The 19,265-nt window shown below is 51.5% G+C and overlaps 1 protein-coding gene across 2 annotated transcripts in view; it reads left to right on the forward strand.

Annotated features, from left to right (window-relative positions):
* Window positions 1–19,265, forward strand: part of ZC3H18 (zinc finger CCCH-type containing 18) — a 49,714-nt gene that overhangs the window by 2,877 nt on the left and 27,572 nt on the right. Inside the window, exons 2-4 of one of the 2 annotated variants that reach the window (XM_060085416.1) lie at window positions 3,362–3,951; window positions 12,036–12,120; window positions 13,038–13,109. In XM_060085416.1, the coding sequence (XP_059941399.1) occupies window positions 3,376–3,951; window positions 12,036–12,120; window positions 13,038–13,109 (733 nt within the window). In that variant the 5' untranslated portion in view covers window positions 3,362–3,375. The remainder of the gene's footprint in view (window positions 1–3,361; window positions 3,952–12,035; window positions 12,121–13,037; window positions 13,110–19,265) is intronic. The other variant, XM_060085415.1, reaches the window with a different exon arrangement.

Here is a 19,265-nt window from a genome sequence, read left to right on the forward strand (position 1 = left end):
GGATAAATTGTGTATGTCCAGGTTTTTGTAGGGAGAGGAGCCATCCCCTTCCTCAGATTCTCAGAGCGATCCGTGCTGCCCAGAAGACTGACAGCGCTAGTCCTCCCCCGATAGGAACAGGTGCACAGGGCCTTTCACTCTACCACCTTCTGGTCAGCACTGAAAACTGCCCGTGAGAGGAGGGAAGTTAGCTTTGTGCATGGAAGGTTGAAGTGATTTCCATAATACAAACTTTGGGGAGCATGCAGGCTCTGCTTTTTTTACACGCAGTACAGCCGTCTCAGGATTTTAATTGGAGGCAGCATTTCCTGTGGTGTCGGTGTCGAAGTGTGCACCTTTGTGAGAGCTTCTTTTATGAGATGCACCTTTAGTGTAAGTGCCTAAGGTTCAAACTTTAGACACATATAAAATAAAAGAATAAGTGACTGGTGTCACAAGTTTGATTCCCATATGGTCATCACTGTTCTTTAATAGTCTGTATGGATCATATAGTTACTTTTCCATCTCTGTGAAAATGTGTCTTTTTGGTTCTAGAAGGGCTAAGATAGCAACCTAGATGGATCAGCACAAGACTTTAGAAGGGAGAAAAGAACAACAGACACAATCTACTGCTTCGGTAGAAGTCCCCGATTTACGTGAGGGCTCTGTTCCAAAAAAGAATGTGTAAAGTCAATTAGAGCTCAGGTCCCATTTTCCTGTCGAAACAATGGCGGTAAGTGGGGATTAGTCCCTGGGCAGATAGCAGGAGCTCGTTTCCTGCATCGGGCAGGCACCGGCACTGGGCACCTGCTCCGGCAGCAACTCGGAGATGCAAGCCCCGATTGCGCCCAGTGGCCACGTGGCCTTGGTTTCCTTCTCTGTGAGCGGAGCAGCATTTGTTTGGAGGGTTGATGTGAGGAAGTGGGTCGAGTGCCTGGCGCAGTGGAAGTCCCTCAGCAGGTGGGGGACTTGGTTTTATTGCACACGTGGTCGTGCAGAGTTGATCACCCGGCATGTGTTGGATGGCTGTCTCCTGAGCACCCAGGAGACTGACCGCACTCTGGTGGGAGAGGGATGTGGGTGTAGGAAGCCATCAGGCTCATCTCATTTAGGTGTCGCAACGACTTCTGCAGTGGATGCTGTTTCCCCGTATTTCAGATGAAGAAACTGGGGTCTGGCAAGTTTACGTAATTTGCCCAAGACCCTAAAGCTGGGAAGCAGCAGTGCTGGGATTCAGGTTCTGACTCAGAAGCCCACACTGTGTGCCCTGTTCCATGTGTCCCAGAAAGACATGGCCCACTTGCTTGAGTTCGTATAGTTGAAGTTAGGCATTCTCTCTCCCATTTCTTACCCTAGGATTTAAATCGAAGTTTGCCAGAATATAAGAGCAATTTGGTTGGACCTAATCATGACAGAGACACCTTTTGGCACCTGGGCCCCAAGAAGGGGCTGCTATCAAGTAACTAGTGAGGGAGCCTCTGTGCCATGAACAGGATAATATGTTGCAAAGCTAGAGTGTCAGTTGTGTGGATTTTAAACGAGTGAAGGGGACACTTCATTTTGATCACCAGTTGATTGATTTCAGACGTGACTCGGTTCCCAGGGTTGCCATTAGACTGTATGATGTGAGAATAGAATTTGTCAGGTTTCCAGTAGGGATATGTCTGAGGCTCAGTGACCAGCTGCGCGTGACTGCCTGCCTACAGGGTCCCAGGTGCCAGCCTAAGCATCTGGGGAATGGAAGTCCCTGCCCTTCTGTGGAGAGGTTTTGTTATATACAATGTAATAAAAACTGTACAAGGGTAGGCGTAGGGCATCATACACAGAGGAAAATCTCCCGTTTTTACTGATGTCATCCTGGGCTGCAGGGGTGATGTGTGTGGTGACAGGCTCTGCCCTGCACAGGGAAGCCAGGAAGCCATGGGGCAGCAAAATACACCATTTTAGGGCTAACTTGTTAATAATTCTTTCCAGTAGTCCTACCTCTGGAGAGTGTAGTTAGAAGACTGAAAAGTGAATCATTTTCAAAGCTGTCTACTTTTAAGTGACTTTGAATGGATTGGTTGGTTTGTAAATTTCTTTTACTGCTAACCATTTAGTTTATTTATAAAGTGATGAATTTTAAGTAACTTGTCCTCATGTTTGCTGAATTTTAATAATTTCCATTAACAGCAGAAAAACAAAACAAAACTGTTTTTAACTGTGGGTTCAGATACCAGCTCTTGGTATGTGCATCTTTAAACATAGGTTCTCCTTTTGAAGGTATAAATTTAAAAGATACACTTTAAATTTTTAGTTATGTAAATGCATAAAGTAATTTTATATAACGTATATAAACATACTTGTGCGTTTCCAGATCTCACTGAGGTACCAAGTAGCATGACTGGGGCATACATTATTTTAAATAAAAAATTTTGAAGAATCACCTGAACATTAAACCCTTCGCTGTTCCTGCTATTTCACACCAGTTTAGTGGTTACTCGCACCCGTTGCGTGGTGGATGGTAAATGTTTGCTTGTAGGCTGTTTGCTGTCGATTTCATGCACACATCGTCTCAACCCACGTTCTGCAACCTGCGTTTAGAACCAATGGAACAATGTCCTATCTTTGCGCATTGGGGTGGGAAAACCAGAAAATAGTCACTTTATAATTAAATCTAGTGAGTAAAAATAGAAATGAAATCTTCTAAAATGACACTGTTGGCCTTTTTATATAAGAAACTACTTAAATATGTAAGATTCTCTGCCAGAGTTCTTTCCCGTGACCTGCCTGTCCTGGAACAGTGGTTCTTGAGAATCACAGCGCATGAAGGCCTTCCGGGCGTCCCTTGCTGCTCCAGTAGGGTCTGATGCGGCCATCACGGCTGGACCTGGAGAGACGTGCAGGAACGGGAGATGGCCCACGTCCTGGGGGCTCTCAAAGGCAGGCCGGGTTTCTGTTCCAGACCCTGCGGGGTGACTCTGGAAGAGGCCCGGCGCTGCCTTCAGCGTTGCCCCCTCCTTCCGAATGCACGTTTTCCTGAATTTCACAAGTAATTACTTTACGAACCCAAAAAGCTGTTGCTTGCAATGCCCGTCTTCTTGCCCACTGTCTGATAACCAGTCGGGGTGCCCTGTGTGGAGGTGGGCACGCCGGCTCTCTCGCTAGCTGGTGGCTCCAGACGTGAGGCTCCTGGCGCACAGCTCCGCGCGCTCGGCCCGGCCCCGCGGAGGCCTGGGATGCCGTGCCGGTGGTCTGCGGACTGGGGTCTGGGATGTGGAGGAGCCAGGCAGGGCCAAGCCCTCCTGCAGGTCGGAGGCAAGCCTGGGGCCCAGCAAAGCAGCGCGGGATTGACTGGCCCTTTTGCTGGAAGCTGTGAGTGTGTGTTCTCTTTGTTTTGCAGAACCGTGGGTACCGATGGATGTGGCCGAGAGCCCTGACCTGGACCCTCGCTCCCCAGAGGATGAAGAGGAGGAGCAGCAGGGGCTCTCGGACGATGACATCCTGAGGGAAAGTGGGTCTGAGCAGGATCTGGATGGAGCGGGGGGGCGGGCTTCTGACGTGGAGGACGAGGAGAACGTCGCCCCAGGACTGAGCCAGGAGGAAGAGGAGAGTCGCTCCGACGAGGAGGACCGGGACTCTGAGGCCCAGGAGCTGAGCGGGGGCCCGGCCAGCCCCCCGCGGGCCGAGGGGGACCGGGGGGAGGAAGACCGCACCAGCGACCTGAGGGACGAGGCCTCTTCGGTCACCAGGGACCTGGACGAGCACGAGTTAGACTACGACGAGGAGGTCCCCGAGGAGCCGGCCCCCGCCACGCAGGAGGACGATACTGAGAAGGCCGGGCCCGAGGATGACGAGGAGAGGGGAGAAGGGGCTCCCGGGGAGGACGGGAAGGCGGGCGTCCGCGGCGTGGAGGACAGGGAGCCCGTGGAGGCTGCCAAGGAGAAAAGGAAAGAGGACGACGACGGGGAGATCGACGACGGGGAGATCGATGTGAGTATTTGCCCAGCGGGGCGGCAGCGCCCCCGGAGGAGGGGGCAGGAGGCGTGTGCCGGGAGCCATCGCCGTGGCGATGAGGGAGCGCTGAGATCAGGGGATGGGGGCTACAGTCAGAAAACTGTCTTCCAGTCGGTAGCTGGCAGAAGTCCCATGGACCCTCACTCATCTGGTGCTGTTGGTTGGACTGTGTTAAAATTCTATATATATATATATTTTTTTTTTTTTTTAAAAAACAAGCAGTAATTTTCTGCATTTTTCTTTGCTGTCTTTAAGTAATATTTGAGTTAGTATTCAACTAGAACCATTGTGGATTTTAGTTCCTGTTAGGTTCTTTTTATATATATATATATATATATGTTTATTTATTTATTTATCTATCTATCTATCTATCTATCTATCTATTTATTTATTTATTTATTTTGGCTGCACTGGGTCTTCGTTACTGCATGCGGGCTTTCTCTAGTTGTGGCGAGCGGGGGCTACTCTTGTTGCGGTGCGTGGGCTTCTCATTGTGGTGGCTTCTCTTGCTGTAGAGCACGGGCTCTAGGCCTGTGGGCTTCAGTAGTTGTGGCACGCGGGCTCTAGAGCGCAGTCCTCAGTAGTTGTGCTCCATGGGCTTAGTTGCTCCGTGGCATGTGGGATCTTCCCGAACCAGGGCTCGAACCCGTGTCCCCTGCATTGGCAGGCAGATTCTGAACTGCTGCGCTACCAAGGGAGGTCCCCTGTTAGGTTCTTGAGCCTGAAAACACTTCCTTCCAGCTTTCTCTACTATTTTAGGCATTTTTATCTTTGCCCTTCTTCTCTGCTGAGGGTCACAGCTAGGCCAAGCTTCTTTGGGAGGGTCCCTAAAAAGACCCTCAGGACTGGATAAAATGGGGTTGTGTGTCAGAACGCTTTGGCTTTTGACCAAGCCATCACATTCTTATAACTTATTTAAATTAATCTGGCCTTCAGATTAAGGACAAGGTACCCAGTAATAATCATCTTAGTTGTGCGCAGGTTGGGTTCTTATGACAGATGATTCTGTTGAAAGAATTTCCGTCATGATCTTTTAAGAAGTTGAGTCTGTGGGGGGAAGAGCCTGAAGTCCTGCTGAGAAATGCTTTTACTAAAAGGGGTTGAGAGAGGGACGGAGCAGATTGACAAGATCTGGGGCTTTTAATATCCCGGAAAGGAGATTCTGCTCACTGCAGAGTTGCTGTGGCGAGAGGTGTGAGGAGCGCCTCAGAACCGCTCTGGGGCGCCGAGAGGGGAGGGGCTGGTTAAGTGCACAACCCCGGCTTGCCAGAAGCGCCAGGCTCCTGTGACCGCTCGCACGGACGCTGCGTCACGGTGGCCGTGGCTGCGGCCTGGTTTCCAAAGACCGTGCTTCTCAAACTTTGGCTCACAAGAGCAGAACTTTGTGGGGCGTTACAAGATTGCGTATGTAGTTACAAGCTTAGAATTTTAGATCTTTTATCTTCTCGCAACTAAGTGTGGGAGATGGTATCCTAAATTAGCAGCCGTTACTTATTAATACTGTACTCATTTAAAAGGGTATTGTCGGGACATTATCTATGAACACTCTTAGGTTTCGCCAGCTTTGCTTCCCTTCCCATCTGGAAAGTTCACCTTGGCCACAGGCTTACCAGAAGAAAAGGAGATGCCATGAGACTCCAGTTAGTCAGTTTGGATGACATTTTGGGCAGAAGATGAAATCATTGGTTGAGGTTGCCCGTGAGTTTGGTTTTTCAGTTTACAAAGAGAAAAGCGACGTCTGCATCCTGCCACCAAGGATTGAGGGGCTCCTGATGACTGGGGTGCTATGGCCGGAGGTTCTGGGCAGTCTGTTTCCATTAAGAAAGGACCAGTTGCAAGCTCTTCTTGCTTCAACTGTTGAATAAGCTGCACGGGAAAATTCATCTACTTTCCTGCCTTTCCATGATCATATGTGGACAGGTATGTGTCTCCCTGCAGGTCCCGGGGGGCCTTGCCGTCATCACACCCCCGGGCTTTCCTGCCGCACTTAGATGTGGTGCCGTGGGACATTGGGTTGAACTGAGCTGGCCCAGGAAAGCACCCATCGTCTGGAGGTTTGCTGGCTTCCCCCAGAAACAGCAGGTGAAATAGAAATCCAGTTTGATTTTCTTGCCCACTTGATCCTAGATGGTGGTTTGGTTTGGCTTGTGCCTGCCTGGCACCTCTCACAAGGGCCTCACAGCCCTACTGGACCCGCAGGCTGCTGGGACCAGAGCACAGCTTCGTTCAGCCACGGGGTGGCCCTGCCCTTCCCACACACAGCCCCACGGACCCTGCAGTGTGTCAGGCTCATTGTGACACGCTGGGGGTGTACCTGGGAAGGGCAGAGCCCATCACCCCCCGGGGATAGGTAGGCCTGAACGGGAGCGGGCGCTGTGAGTGGAGACCTGGGCCCTCGCAGGAGCACACCTGCCTTCCGGGAGCCCCTTGGCTCGTTTGCCCTTGCCTGTGCCCGCCTGCCTTCCGGGCTCCTCCCCATCCGTTAACCCTTGGCTTCCTTCCACGTCTCCTCCTTTCTGCAGGCTCTGCCGCCTGCCCCTGACTCTGTTACATCTGGCTCAGTGCCTTTGCTGGGCTTCCACAGTCTGAATTGACTGGGTCATTAGTGTGTTTGTTTCTGTTGTTCTTCCGTACCCACACCTCCAAGAACACAAGTTCCCTAAGTCTGGGACCTGCGTGGCTTTCCCCCTCTATTCCCAGGACCTGGCACTTTGGAGGCAGCCAGTAACTGCCCTCTAAGCAGACGGGCGCACTCCAGCTGCTTTGGGGCGTGTTGAGTGCCGTTGAGATGGGGGTGGCAGTGGGTGGAAGGTCTACACTGGAGAGCCACTCGCATAAAGAGGCGGTTCAAGCACTGCATGTGGGTGACCAGCACCAGCACCAGCCGCTGTTGGGAGAACCCAGTGTCGATACACATTAGCTCCTGTTGACAAACGACTGCTGGTTCGCTGCTCCTGCTCTCTCCATCCCAGGGCCTGTCCGTCCTTCCTTGTCAGAATCTCGGTGAGAGAGTTTGCCCCACGTTCGCGTAAGCACACACTCCTGTATCTTTCTCTCCCAAGATGGAAAGGGAGCCAGAGGTGTGCACTTGGGTCCATGAGCAGCCTGCTTCTGACAGGCCTTTGGCCTGGTCCCCTTTAGTTTAGATCCCTGCCAAGTAGCCTCTCGTCCAAGTGGAAAGTATGCATCCCGGGGGGCCTTTTCCCCATTGCTTTCAAGCACAGTTTCGGTATCAGAAGTGAACTACCTGGATGTTTTTATGCAGCAGAAAAGGGCAGTTTGGCTCACACCTCGCAACTGCGTTCACTGAGGCCCCTGAGCTTTTCCACGTCTGGCAGGGGTCTTGCAGCCCCGCTGACTCTTTGAAGAGGCTCACCGTTCCCAGGGCCCCTCCTGCATTTCGCTGCCTGTCTCCCCTCAGCATCCAGGCCTGGAATTGCTGGGAACGGCCAGATGAGTGGAAGCGTCTAAAAGGCCTTGTCATTTATCCTCCTTTTAACTGAGAAGCACTTTTCTCTCCTGTCGGGGTACACTGTCCCTCTTTTTTCCCTTGTAGATTTTGGGTCACTGGGACAGGTGAATTGACTTGGGGGGAGTCACCCCCACCCTCCCCAGCTTTTCTGCTCTCTTAGTGGTTTCCTTGATAGTGACATCAATTTGTACAATAAACCTTTGACATTCTCTTGTTTGAACCACATAGTTTATAACTCAGGCCTTGAATTACTTTTGTATGTTTTGGTGTGCTACCTTCAGATACAAATGCCCTTCTGGAAGTGCCACTCCCTGCTGCAGTGGGGATGGGATTTTGCAAACAGGACTGTGGGCCAACTATTTATAGCACCCGGCTTATTTGTGGAGGGGGGCCGAGGGTCCCCGACAGCCGACAGCTGAAGCGCGGGTGAGTTCGACTTCGTCAGCGGTCTCACCTGTGCCGGAAGCCACACTTAGGACAGGCAGACAGAGCAAGCGGCCGTGTGAGGCCTGCCTGGCTCACTCCTGCACCCCCGCTGAGTTCCGCACACAGACCCCCCCCTTCCTTCGTGGCCCTGTGATTCACCTTGACAGACTCAAGGCCTTCCATCTTTGGTCCATCCTTTGTCTCCTCCGCTTATGGACTTGGTTCTCTTTTTTTTGTCTTGCTTGTCATCTGGTCGGCAGAACTTCAGCCACCTGGAATGTGCCGTCCCCGTGGGAAAGCGTGGCGTAGTTTGTGCCCTTCCTCCTTTCATCAGTGACTGTCACACTGACAGGGTACGCGCTCAGGGACGGGGCGGGGTGGGCGCGCCCCGAGTGGACGGGCCACATGACTCCTTGGGCGAAAGTGGTAGCTCTGGGCCCAGCCACAGACAGACACACTTGGAGGCGTCTTCTTTGCAGGCAGTCTTTTGTCTTTTCTCCTGTTCACATCTACCTGCTCCTTTCGCATCTGGACACACAGTATCTTCTGCCAAAGGGCTTCCAGGCAGGTGAGCCCTCGGGCTTAGGGATCTGGGGACGTCCACAGCACTGTCCCCTGGTGGGAGCCGGGGAAGCAGCCATGGCGGCCTGGTCGCAAGGGACTAAATAAGGCCTGGCGCCTCCCTCGGGGTGGTTGGGGGGCCCGGGCCACCGTCCCTGCTCAGCTGAGCAGCCCAGAGCTCTGGGGTAGGAAAGCTCTCCTTCTGCCAGTGGCTGACCTGGCCAGAGCCCATGGAGGCCGTTTGTGGTTTTGTATTTACCCGCTGTGGGCTGGTCCCGGGTCCCCTCACAGGGGAATGACTGTCCGTCCCAGGTGCCGCTCCACCCACCCGATCACCTTTCTGAGGCCTGAGCATCACCTCTGGCCCCAAAGGGTGTGAATGCGGGATTATAGACCCGAATTGCTACCCCACTTCGCAGGTGCAGAATGGAGGGTTCGGGGAGCCCCTGGGTGGCCCGGGGGGTGCCTGGGCCTCTGCTCCAGGGCACGTGCCGCATCTTGCTTCCTTGTCTGCCGAGACTGCAGAGATGATGGATGGGAAATGACTTCTTTTTGTTATTTAGGTCATATACAGGCTTTGTGGTTTTGTTTTCGTTTTAAGGAAAATAAAAACCTATGCAAAGGAGAAAGTGAGTCACCCATGCTCCCCTCACTCACGTTTTGACGTGATACCTCTGAGGGGTTTTTCTATCACGATGATACTCGCGCCCCGGCTGGGAGCTCTGGGTGCTCGGAAGGTCGGTGGGGGAGAGCACGGCTGGGGCGGAGGGCCGTGTCCACGGTCATGGCGGCAGGTGTGATCCAGGCTGCCCTGTGCCCCATGCCCTGTGCACACTCACCCCAAGGACACGCTGCTATGGTTCTCCTAGATTTGTAAACTGTGGAGGGCCTGGCACTCACCCCCTGAGTTAGTTGTTGGTGCCATTTTAGCTGTTTATAGACCCACCAGTTTGCTTCTTGCTGGACCTCTGCTCTCTGCTGGCTCTGGGATCAGGGGCTGCCCGTCAGAATTCCCACCTGACGGTTACAGCCCTGACCTGACAGGACGGCCGTCGAGCCGCTGAACGCTGGGAGTCTGGCTTCAGAGACCTCCTTCCTGAGCCGTAATTGCGGGAAACTCTTTATAAGATTTAAGAACTCCTTTTGTTTGTCCAGCACTTGAAAGGCCATTGTACTAAATGAATAGGTTAGTTGACATTTGAGGGTGTTCGATTGCTGAGTGATGTGTTGATGTTTTCGTCTGCTTGGCGTCCGAGAAGCCGCAGCATGCCCCCTCGTGGCCCGTGGCTCAGGGGACGCTGCCCGTCGGGGCTGAGGGGCTGGCTCCTCGTTGCTCCTGTGCATGTGGAGGGTGACATCTTTGCAGAAACACTTTTTTAACCCGATCTAGTGCACTAACTGAATCTTGATTTCTGAAAAGCAGTCACTCTGTGCTCATTTCAACTCCTGTGCATTGATTTCCCAAACAAAGCAGAAGATTTGAATGAGTTCTGACCTCTCAAAAGAGTTTTGTTTTTCTAATGAGAACAAACAGAATCTGCTCTCAACTTAGATGTGAGCTCCTGTGTGATAGATAATAGCACATTGAGGTTATGCCAGGAGGGAAGTAGTCAAAGGAAAACACGGCTGGGAGACCAGAAGGGCGTTTTTTTTTTTTTTTTTTTTTTTTTTTTTTTTTGCACATTTACTAATGTTTATTGAGGGCACTTCCACTAAGAAGTCTGGCTGCTGTGGAGCACTTGGCAGTATTTCGAAGCTCTAGTGTAAATGCACAGGAGCAGATCGTCGTATTCCCACTGTTCCAGCCAAGTCTTCTGCCATACAGCATAAAATCAGCACATTTTCCTCAAACTGAAATCATTTTCGGGGTCGGGAAAATGGGGAGGTGTTGTTCACAGGGTGCAAATTTTCAGTTATAAGATGAATAAATTCTCGGGACCTTTAAAAAAAAAACCTTGAATAACTTATTTAATCTTTCTCTCTAAAAGAAATTCTGCTGACTCTCTCTTTTAAGGGATATAACTGAGGCATCTGTTCTTTTTTGTTATAAAATGCCTTTTAATAACTTGGTATTTTTAAGGCAAAAATTATACAAATATTTAAGCTTTTTTTTTTTTTTTGCACTACACAGGCCTCTCACTGTCGTGGCCTCTCCCATTGCGGAGCACAGGCTCCGGACGTGCAGGCCCAGCGGCTCCGCAGCACGTGGGATCCTCCCAGACCGGGGCACGAACCCGCGTCCCCTGCATCGTCAGGCGGACTCCCAACCACTGCACCACCAGGGAAGCCCCAAATATTTAAGCTTTAAAATAAGTCATCATAAATCTAGGGTTTGCCTTCAGTATTTCTTCATTCGATAAATATCAATACTTGCTGTTTACTGTGAGCCTGACGCTGTGCTTGGAGCGGTGACCCGTGGTGAGCAGAAGGCAGGGTCCAGTTGGGCAGCCACGACGGCTGGGACTCATGCTCCAGGGGCAGGGGGCTGTGGGACCGGTTGTGAAGGGAGATGGGGGGCCCTGAGGAAGGGGACTCGAGCTGCGATCTGGACATGAGATGAGTTACATGCTGGGGAAGAGAGGCAAGAGTATGGTCAGGCTAGACTTGCAGAGGTCACGGCACCGTGGGGAGCCTGTGGAAGGGCTCAGGAGTGTGGACACCATCAGGAAGCAGTCCCCAGGCCAGATGGGACTGGGCAGTAGTTTGGACGAGGGTGGCGCTGCAGGAGATGGGGAGAGAAAGGTCCAGGTGACTCCCAGACCTCTGCCCTGCTTGTGATCCCTTGCTTTAACCACATGAGGGCGCTCTGGAATGCGCTGGGACCCGGGGTGGGGCGGGGTGGGTGGCAGTGAGGAGCTCCATCTTGGACTTACCTCCTTAACTATGTTAGCAGGGCGCTGGATACCCGCCCAAGCTGGGGGCGATCCCGGCGCGGGGTCTCAGGGGCACAGGTGGGGACTGCGGAGGGTGCAGAGCGGGGTCCACGTCGAGGCTGCTCTTTGGAATCCCCGGGGGAGAGGCCCGCCCGGGCTGTGGTCTTTAAACCCTCCTGCGTTCTTCCAAAGCCAAGGTTAGGGTCTCTGGACCAAGCACCAGAAGAGCAGGGCCCCGGTCTAAGCTAAAGGTGGATACGCTCGCTGGCCTGAGTCGCCTAACTTCCCTCCTCCTTGCCCCCAGACTTTTAAATTAGAGAAAGTGTCTAATTTAAAGGACATAAAATATTTTGTCCTGTAAATTTTGTTTAAATGTAAAAAATTTTAAAACCCTGAAGTGTAGCCATTTCCTGCCCAGAATTGCTAATTAAGAGAAACATGATGACACCCTGCTTTTTGTCATGCATCACGTACTTCACAGAATGTTTTTTGTCTTGTGTGATGCTACACTTTGGTGGGTAAGCTTTGAGAGAGCCCCATTGCGTGGATGAGGAGCCTAAGGTTTGGAAAATGTACGTGAACTTGGCCACGTGAGTGGCCAAGACCTGAGTCTTGTGACAATACCCTTTCCGGTTTAGTGAAGGCCGTGCGTGGTGGTAGGTGCCCCTCCTGCCTCTTCCCCTCATGAAGACAAGTCTCTCTTCAAGTCACGTTGTCCTCTGTTTCAGGATGATGACCTGGAGGAGGGTGAAGTGAAGGACCCCAGTGACAGGAAGGTGAGGCCTCGCCCCACCTGCCGATTCTTCATGAAAGGTAATTGTCTGAGTGAGGGGCCTTTGCGCGGCCCGCTTGTGGGGCCTCGGCTTTTCCTGGGGCTGCGGTGGTGGTTCGGCCCTGGGCCTGTGCAGGGCAGTTCTCAGGGCCGGCAGTGACGGTGCATCGACGTCAGCGGTGGGCCTTTCCTGGTCGCTCTAATGCCGCTTTCGGAGGGCAGCCAGCCTGCTCGTGTCACCCTGGGATGCCAGGCCCACCTGCCTAGCACAGACCTGTATCTTCACTGTAGACAATATTCACTCTTTTTCTAAGTGGTCCTTCTTTTTTTTTTTTTTTTGCGGTACGCGGGCCTCTCACTGCTGTGGCCTCTCCCGTTGCGGAGCACAGGCTCTGGACGCGCAGGCCCAGCGGCCGTGGCTCACGGGCCCAGCCGCTCCGCGGCATGTGGGATCCTCCCGGACCGGGGCACGAACCCGTGTCCCCTGCATCGGCAGGCGGACTCTCAACCACTGCGCCACCAGGGAGGCCCTAAGTGGTCCTTCTTATAAGGCCAAATGCCCCAGCCACCAATTGTGACGTTTTCCCACCTCTGTAAGGGGAGTTGCCACTTTCTGCAAGATGTCTCAGAGGCATCTTTCATTTGGAATGGACTTCTGAATAGAGAGGGTCGGCCTCTGAAGGCAGCAAGGCCCCTCCCTCCTGAAAAGTGGACGGAGTGAGTCGCATAGCTGTGACAGTGCCAGTGTGACAGTGCTGACGAGCAGCGGGCACTCGAGCCCGGGAAGACGTGTCACAGCACCGTCTGCTGTGCGTCCGTGACTGACCGTTTCCCTCGCACGGCAGGAAGGTGTCCTCCCCCCGCCCCGGGTTTTGCTCTGACCCTAGACGCCTGGCACAGCGGCCGGCCCGCCCGTGCAGCCTGACATTCACAAGAGCTTCCTGCACTTCTCTTCCAGATGTTGTGACACCATTGTCCACTCCTCCTTCACCAATGTCAGATTCCATACCGCCCAGAGGCCAGGGTAAAGGTACACAACATACGCTCTGCATCTCTGGAGTACCTCACAGTCCCTCTGCTCCGGAGGCCAGACTCCTTTCTCCTGGATCCAGAATACTGCCGTGCAGCCAGGGGAAGGGGGAGACCCTGGGGGCAGAGAGCGGCCATGACAAGGCTCACGGGGGGTGGGGGCATGGGGGCGGTGGAGCCCCGTCCTATGAGTGGCCTCGAACAAGCCTGTCCCTTGTCCCGAGGTGACCCAAGGATGAGGGTGCACAGGAACACTCGGGACCCCAGTCAGCGTGCGCTGGGGGCGTGTCCTCTTGGCCGTGCTAATTCCGTGCTGCTGGTTTCTGCCGAGTGGGGGAGTCCGGCTCGTCTGAGTTAGATGGCCACGCAACGGCTCCGTGTGCGTTGTGCCCGTGGAACGGGAGCGTAGCCGCCCTCGGGATGCACATACGTGTGCAGTACCTTGTAGAAGGTAAATTGTTGCAGGTCTTCAAAGGCTTTGGTGTCTTTTTTTTTTTTTTTTTTGCGGTATGCGGGCCTCTCACTGCTGTGGCCTCCCCCGTTGCGGAGCACAGGCTCCGGACGCACAGGCTCCGGACGCACAGGCTCAGCGGCCATGGCTCACGGGCCCAGCCGCTCCGCGGCATATGGGATCCTCCCAGACCGGGGCACGAACCCGCATCCCCTGCATCGGCAGGCGGACTCTCAACCACTTGCGCCACCAGGGAGGCCCAGGCTTTGGTGTCTTAAGCGTCATTATTTCAGAAAATTTAAACTTAAGCCGAAGACTTCTTTTTCATAATGACGTCAGCCCATCTCTGGAATTTCTGCAGTAAAATGATGGAGACAGACACGCATGCATACACATATATGTACTGCAGTCATTTCCAGTTAGCACTGTCCACAAACCGTGTGGTTCAGAAACCTGGCCATCGATCTAGACCAGCCGGAGGCCCCCGTGGCAGCAAGGGCAGGAGGCAGAAGCATCCACTGTTGAGGCCACAGAGGCTCTGGTCCAGGTGCTTGGGTTCCCACTGCTGAAGCACTTCCCAGAATTTAGCCCCAGAAGCACACCACCATGAAGCGAACTTGGTGGTGGTACTGCAGGTCAGCATCACCGGGAGGCACCTGGACAGGGTGCCCTCTCCAGGGACGTCGGGGGGTCACGTCACAGTAGGAGGGGAGGTGCCTCCAGGTCACACCGAGCGCCCAGTTGGGGTTTCAGGGAGTGAGACCAGTGGGTCAGGCATTTCGCAGTGGAAAAATCTGAAGCTAGTGGTAAGTGGCCTTTTTTGCAGTTTAATTGGGCCTGTTCCGTAACTTGTTTCAGGAATGTATTTTTTTAATATTTAGTCACCTTTCCCCCATACTGTTTGTTTATTCTACAGAATAATGCGATAGAGTACAGAAGGAAATGGGTGTTCTGGAACATATCCTGCTTTTTCTTAGTTATGAGAAAGGTTTTGGATGTAAATGTTTTTGCTTACCTGCAGTTTGTAAGATTGGTGTTGAATTGAGATGAATGCATTTCAGTTCTCTCCAGTAGCAAGAGAGTCACTTTAAAAATGAAATGAGGGCTTCCCTGGTGGAGCAATGGTTGAGAGTCTGCCTGCCGATGCGGGGGACACGGGTTCGTGCCCTGGTCCGGGAAGATCCCACATGCCGCAGAGCGGCTGGGCCCATGAGCCATGGCTGCTGGGCCTGCGCGTCTGGAGCCTGTGCTCCGCAATGGGAGAGGCCGCAGCAGTGAGAGGCCTGCATACCGCAAAAAAAAAGTACTATTTACACAACATCAAAAATATGAAATACCTAGGAAAAAAAAAATGAAATGAAGTTTTTCATGTCTGGGGAGGATGTGGGGAAATGGAACCTCATATCCAGCTGGTGGGAACGTGAACCGGTGTGGCTGCCCTGGGCACAGCCTGCTCAGTGTGATGGACGGAGCTGCTCTCTGAGCTGGCCACTCCCCTCCTGGGTGTCTATCCAAGAGAAATGAAGGCATAAGCCAGGCGAAGACTTGTATTAGCAGCATAGACACAACAGCTATGTGACTATGTGGAAACACCCCCAGTGTCCATCAGCTCATGAACGGATAAACAAAATGTGGTCCATCCTGATGCTACAACACGGTTGAACCTTGAATACACAGCCAAGTAAAAGAAGCCAGTCACGAAAGGCCCCATGTTGTACAGTTGCACTTACAGGAACTGTCCAGAGTGGGCAGATCCATAGAGACTGAAAGTAGGTTAGTCCTTGTCTGGGCCAGAGAGGGATGGGCAGCCCTTGAGTCCAGGGTTTCCTTTTGGGGGATGGAATGTTCTAGAAGTAGGGGGTGGCAGCGGTTGCGCAGCTTTGTGAATGTACTAAAACCCCCTGAACTGTGCGCCTTAAATGGGGGTATTTGGTGGTGTGTAAATGATATCTTGGAAAATGCTTTTTAAAAAATGTTTCTTAGCTACATTTCTGTTGTTATTGTGATCTGCAGGTTTATTGTTAAATTGCCCAAATGGACACATTGATATTTGTGACCATTGACAACAAAATGAACTTAGGAATACAAACTGAAACGTTTTAAAACACCACTACTTTGTTTATGGTGTATTTTTACCTGTCTTATATTTAGGTTAAGTCATCAAGACAGGAAGTTCTATCCACAAAGGCATAAATAGCATTTTCTCTAAACTGTCTTCTGCTTTGGGTCTCTGGTTACCTAGCTGTCAGTAGCACCCAGCCCGTTCTGTGGGCCAGGCCTCCTGTGTCCTCTCCTTCCCGCTCTCTTTTTTCTCTCCCTCCCTCTTTCTTTCCCTTTTTAAAATTGTGGTAAAACACACAATATAAAATTTACCATCTTAGCCGTTTTAAAGTGTACATTTCATTGGCATTCAGTACATTCACGTTGTGGCCATCACCACCATCCGTCTTCAGAACCCCTTTCATCGTGTAAAACTGAAACTGTCTCCGTTAAACACTAGCTCCCCGGCCCTTGGCATCTGCCCTTCTCCTTTCTGTCTCTGTGAATTTGACAGCGCCATGTGCCTAATAGAAGTACAGTCTCACAGGATTTGTGCATTTGTGACTGGCTTATTTCACTCAGCACAGTGTCCTCAGGGTTAATCCAGGCTGTAGCAGGTGTCAGGATTTACTTCCTTTTCAAGATTGAATAATATTCTACTGTGTGGATGAACCACAGTTTGCTTACCCATCATCCATCAGTGGATATTTGGGTTGCTTCCATTTTTTAGCTATTATGAATAACGCTGCTGTGAACATGGGTGTGCAAACATCTCTTTGATGCCCTGCTTTCAAATCTTCTGAGTATATACTCGGAAGTGGGATGGCTGGGTTAGGTGGTAGTTGTGTTTTTAACATTTTGAAGAACCACCCTGCTGTTGTCCACAATGGCAGCATCGCTTTGCATCCCACCACTGAGCGCAGGGTTCCGGTTCTTCTCGTCAGCGCTTGTTTTCCGATTTTGTGATAGTATCATTGTGGGTGTGAGGTGGGGTTCTGATTTACGTTTCACCACGATTAGTGCTGTGGAGCATCTTTTCATGTGCTTTTTGTTCATTTGTGTATCTTCTAAGAAATGTTTACTGCCCTTTTTTTGTTGTTAATTTATTCTTGGCTGCGTTGGGTCTTCGTTGCTGCGCGCGGGCTTTCTCTAGTTATGGCGAGCGGGGGCTACCCTTCGTTGCAGTGTGCAGCCTTCTTATTGCGCTGGCTCCTCTTGTTGCAGGACACGGGCTCTAGGCGCACGGGCTTCAATAGTTGTGGCTCGCGGGCTCAGTAGTTGTGGCTCGTGGGCTCCAGAGTGCAGACTCAGTAGTTGTAGCGCACGGGCTTAGCTGCTCTGCGGCATGTGGGATCTTCCTAGACCAGGGCTCGAGCCCGTGTCCCCTGCATTGGCAGGTGGATTCTTAACCACTGCAGCGCCAGGGAAGTCCCTACTGCCCATTTTTTAATCCCTGCATCCTCCTGTGTTTAAAGCAGCAGGTCCCAAGGTGTGTTCTTGAGACCCAGGGGCGCCCTGAGGTCAGTGCTCTAATGACACTAACAGTGCGCCAGGCGGCAGGCGTCGCCCACTGTATGTGCACCGAGAAATGACACCGGGATAGAGCAGGAAGATTCATAGTTAGACTTTATTTTGGGGTCTAGGTCTTCCTTTTTTTTTTTTTAATAACTTTATCGAAGTATAATTTAAATGCCATAAAATTTGCCTGTTTTAAATGTCCAATGATTTTTATTAATTTACCAAGTTGTGCACCCAGCACCACAGTCCAGATGTAGAATATTTCCATCACCCCACCACAGCCCCTCCGTGTGTGTCTCTTCACTCTTCCATCTGACGAGACTACAGGTGCTCACGGAGCTCCTCTGCTGATACTGAGGCATGAGGGTCGCCTCCAGGGAGGGCGTGCCAGGTGTGGCTGTGAGCCCAGATGGCCAAATCTCCTCCAGGATACCCAGGAGACCAAGACAGTGACTGTGCTAATGATAAGGTTCAGGCTCTCAAGTGAAAATCAGAATTTAATTATTTGATTTTTATATATTCTGCCTTCCTTTTAGGAAGTAATTTTTAAAAACCATGAAGCACTTTAAACTTCTTTATTTTATTTTGACAATCCCTATATTTGTTACTTATTCTGAGTTGTTGAGACTAACAAGAAATGGGACCAAGGAATATTTAGGTAAGACCACTGTGTCTTATTTAGAAATAAGAAAGTCTTTGTTTAAAATTCTAGTGTGAAGCAAGCATTTTGTATGGAAACTAGAGAGAGATTGTAAAATTATCTCCGCTGTTGCGGTGGGACGCGTTGCAAATGCAGTGACGTGCGGCTTATAAATGCCATCTGGAGGCACCACACTGATGCCAGTCAGACCAGCAGTCAGAATTTTAAGGTCTGTAGTGTTTCTGGACCCACCGGCAGCCACACTCACACATGCTCCCCTTACACCACGAGCGAGATGGGCTCCTTGGGCTGCTGTGTGTGGTGTGTTTTCCTTTCCTGTCGTCTCTGTGTTCAGGTCCTTGGTTTCTGCTGAGACTCAGGTAGGCTTTCTCTGTATGTGTCTGTTTCACTGGTAGAGTTCGGGTTTGTTACTTTTGAGCTTGCAGGTTCCTTTTTTGTAGGTATATTTATTGTGTAGTGAAGAAAAGCAGGGCTCAACACAGAGCGTATCATACAACCAGGAAAAAAATGGGGATGGATATACTGATTGACTGATGAATCGATCCCCCACAAATGGATCACTGCCTTTGGTGCAGGGCCCTGGAGATGGGGAAACATCACTGAGTACCTTTCTGAGTACTTGGATGCCTTTGTTGACCTGCATTCCCGTGCCTCACCACGCCCCACACCACACTGCCACGCTGCATCCTTTTCTTGTTTTTTTGGTTTTTTGGCCGTGCCACAAGGCTTGCAGGATCTTAGTTCCCGGACCAGGGATTGAACCTGAGCCCCGGCATTGAGAGCGCTGAGTCCTTAACCACTGGACCACCAGGGAACTCCCAGATCCTTTCTCCTTGTTCCCTTTGGGCTCATATCCCTGTCCACGCAGAGTCCTTACAGAATAGTAAGACTATTTAGTCATCCAGTCACAATCGCGATCCACATAAATTTTGTGTTCGTGAAGTTTCATTTAGAAGCAGAAAACTATACAATTTCTAAACCAGTAGATCTATTTTTGCTTCAATTTCCTGGAGAAATTTTTTTCCAAACAAATTGCTTTTTTAAATTATGAAGGTAATATGTGCTGACAGAGTCAAAACAATAACAGTTTGGGGTGTACCCTTCCAGACTTTTTTCTACACAATTAAAAACTCACTTTCCAAAAGGCTGGTGGGATTACACTATTCTTGCTGCTCTTCCTCCCTGCAGGTGTGGGACGTCTGTCCTTGGCCGTGTGTAGACGGCCCACACTTCTTCCTGGAGTAGTCTCCTCCTTCTCTTTGGAGGCCAGGGGCCCAGACACATGCAGTGTGGACCTTAGCACTCTGGGAGCGGGGCCCCGGGGGCGGGCGTCTCGGGGGCGATGCCCCTGCCCTTGCCTCTCACCCTCCTCTCTCAGCTCTACTCATCCACCTGCGCCTCCTCCCTCCCCTGCCAGCATGAGGAACGAAAGCTTTTTTTGTCAGTGGGCTCAGGGGTGATGTTTTTGTTTTGTTTTGTTTTGTTTT

The sequence above is a fragment of the Mesoplodon densirostris genome, chromosome 19 (genome assembly GCF_025265405.1).
Source record: "Mesoplodon densirostris isolate mMesDen1 chromosome 19, mMesDen1 primary haplotype, whole genome shotgun sequence".
In the NCBI taxonomy this organism is placed as follows: Eukaryota; Metazoa; Chordata; class Mammalia; order Artiodactyla; family Ziphiidae; genus Mesoplodon; species Mesoplodon densirostris.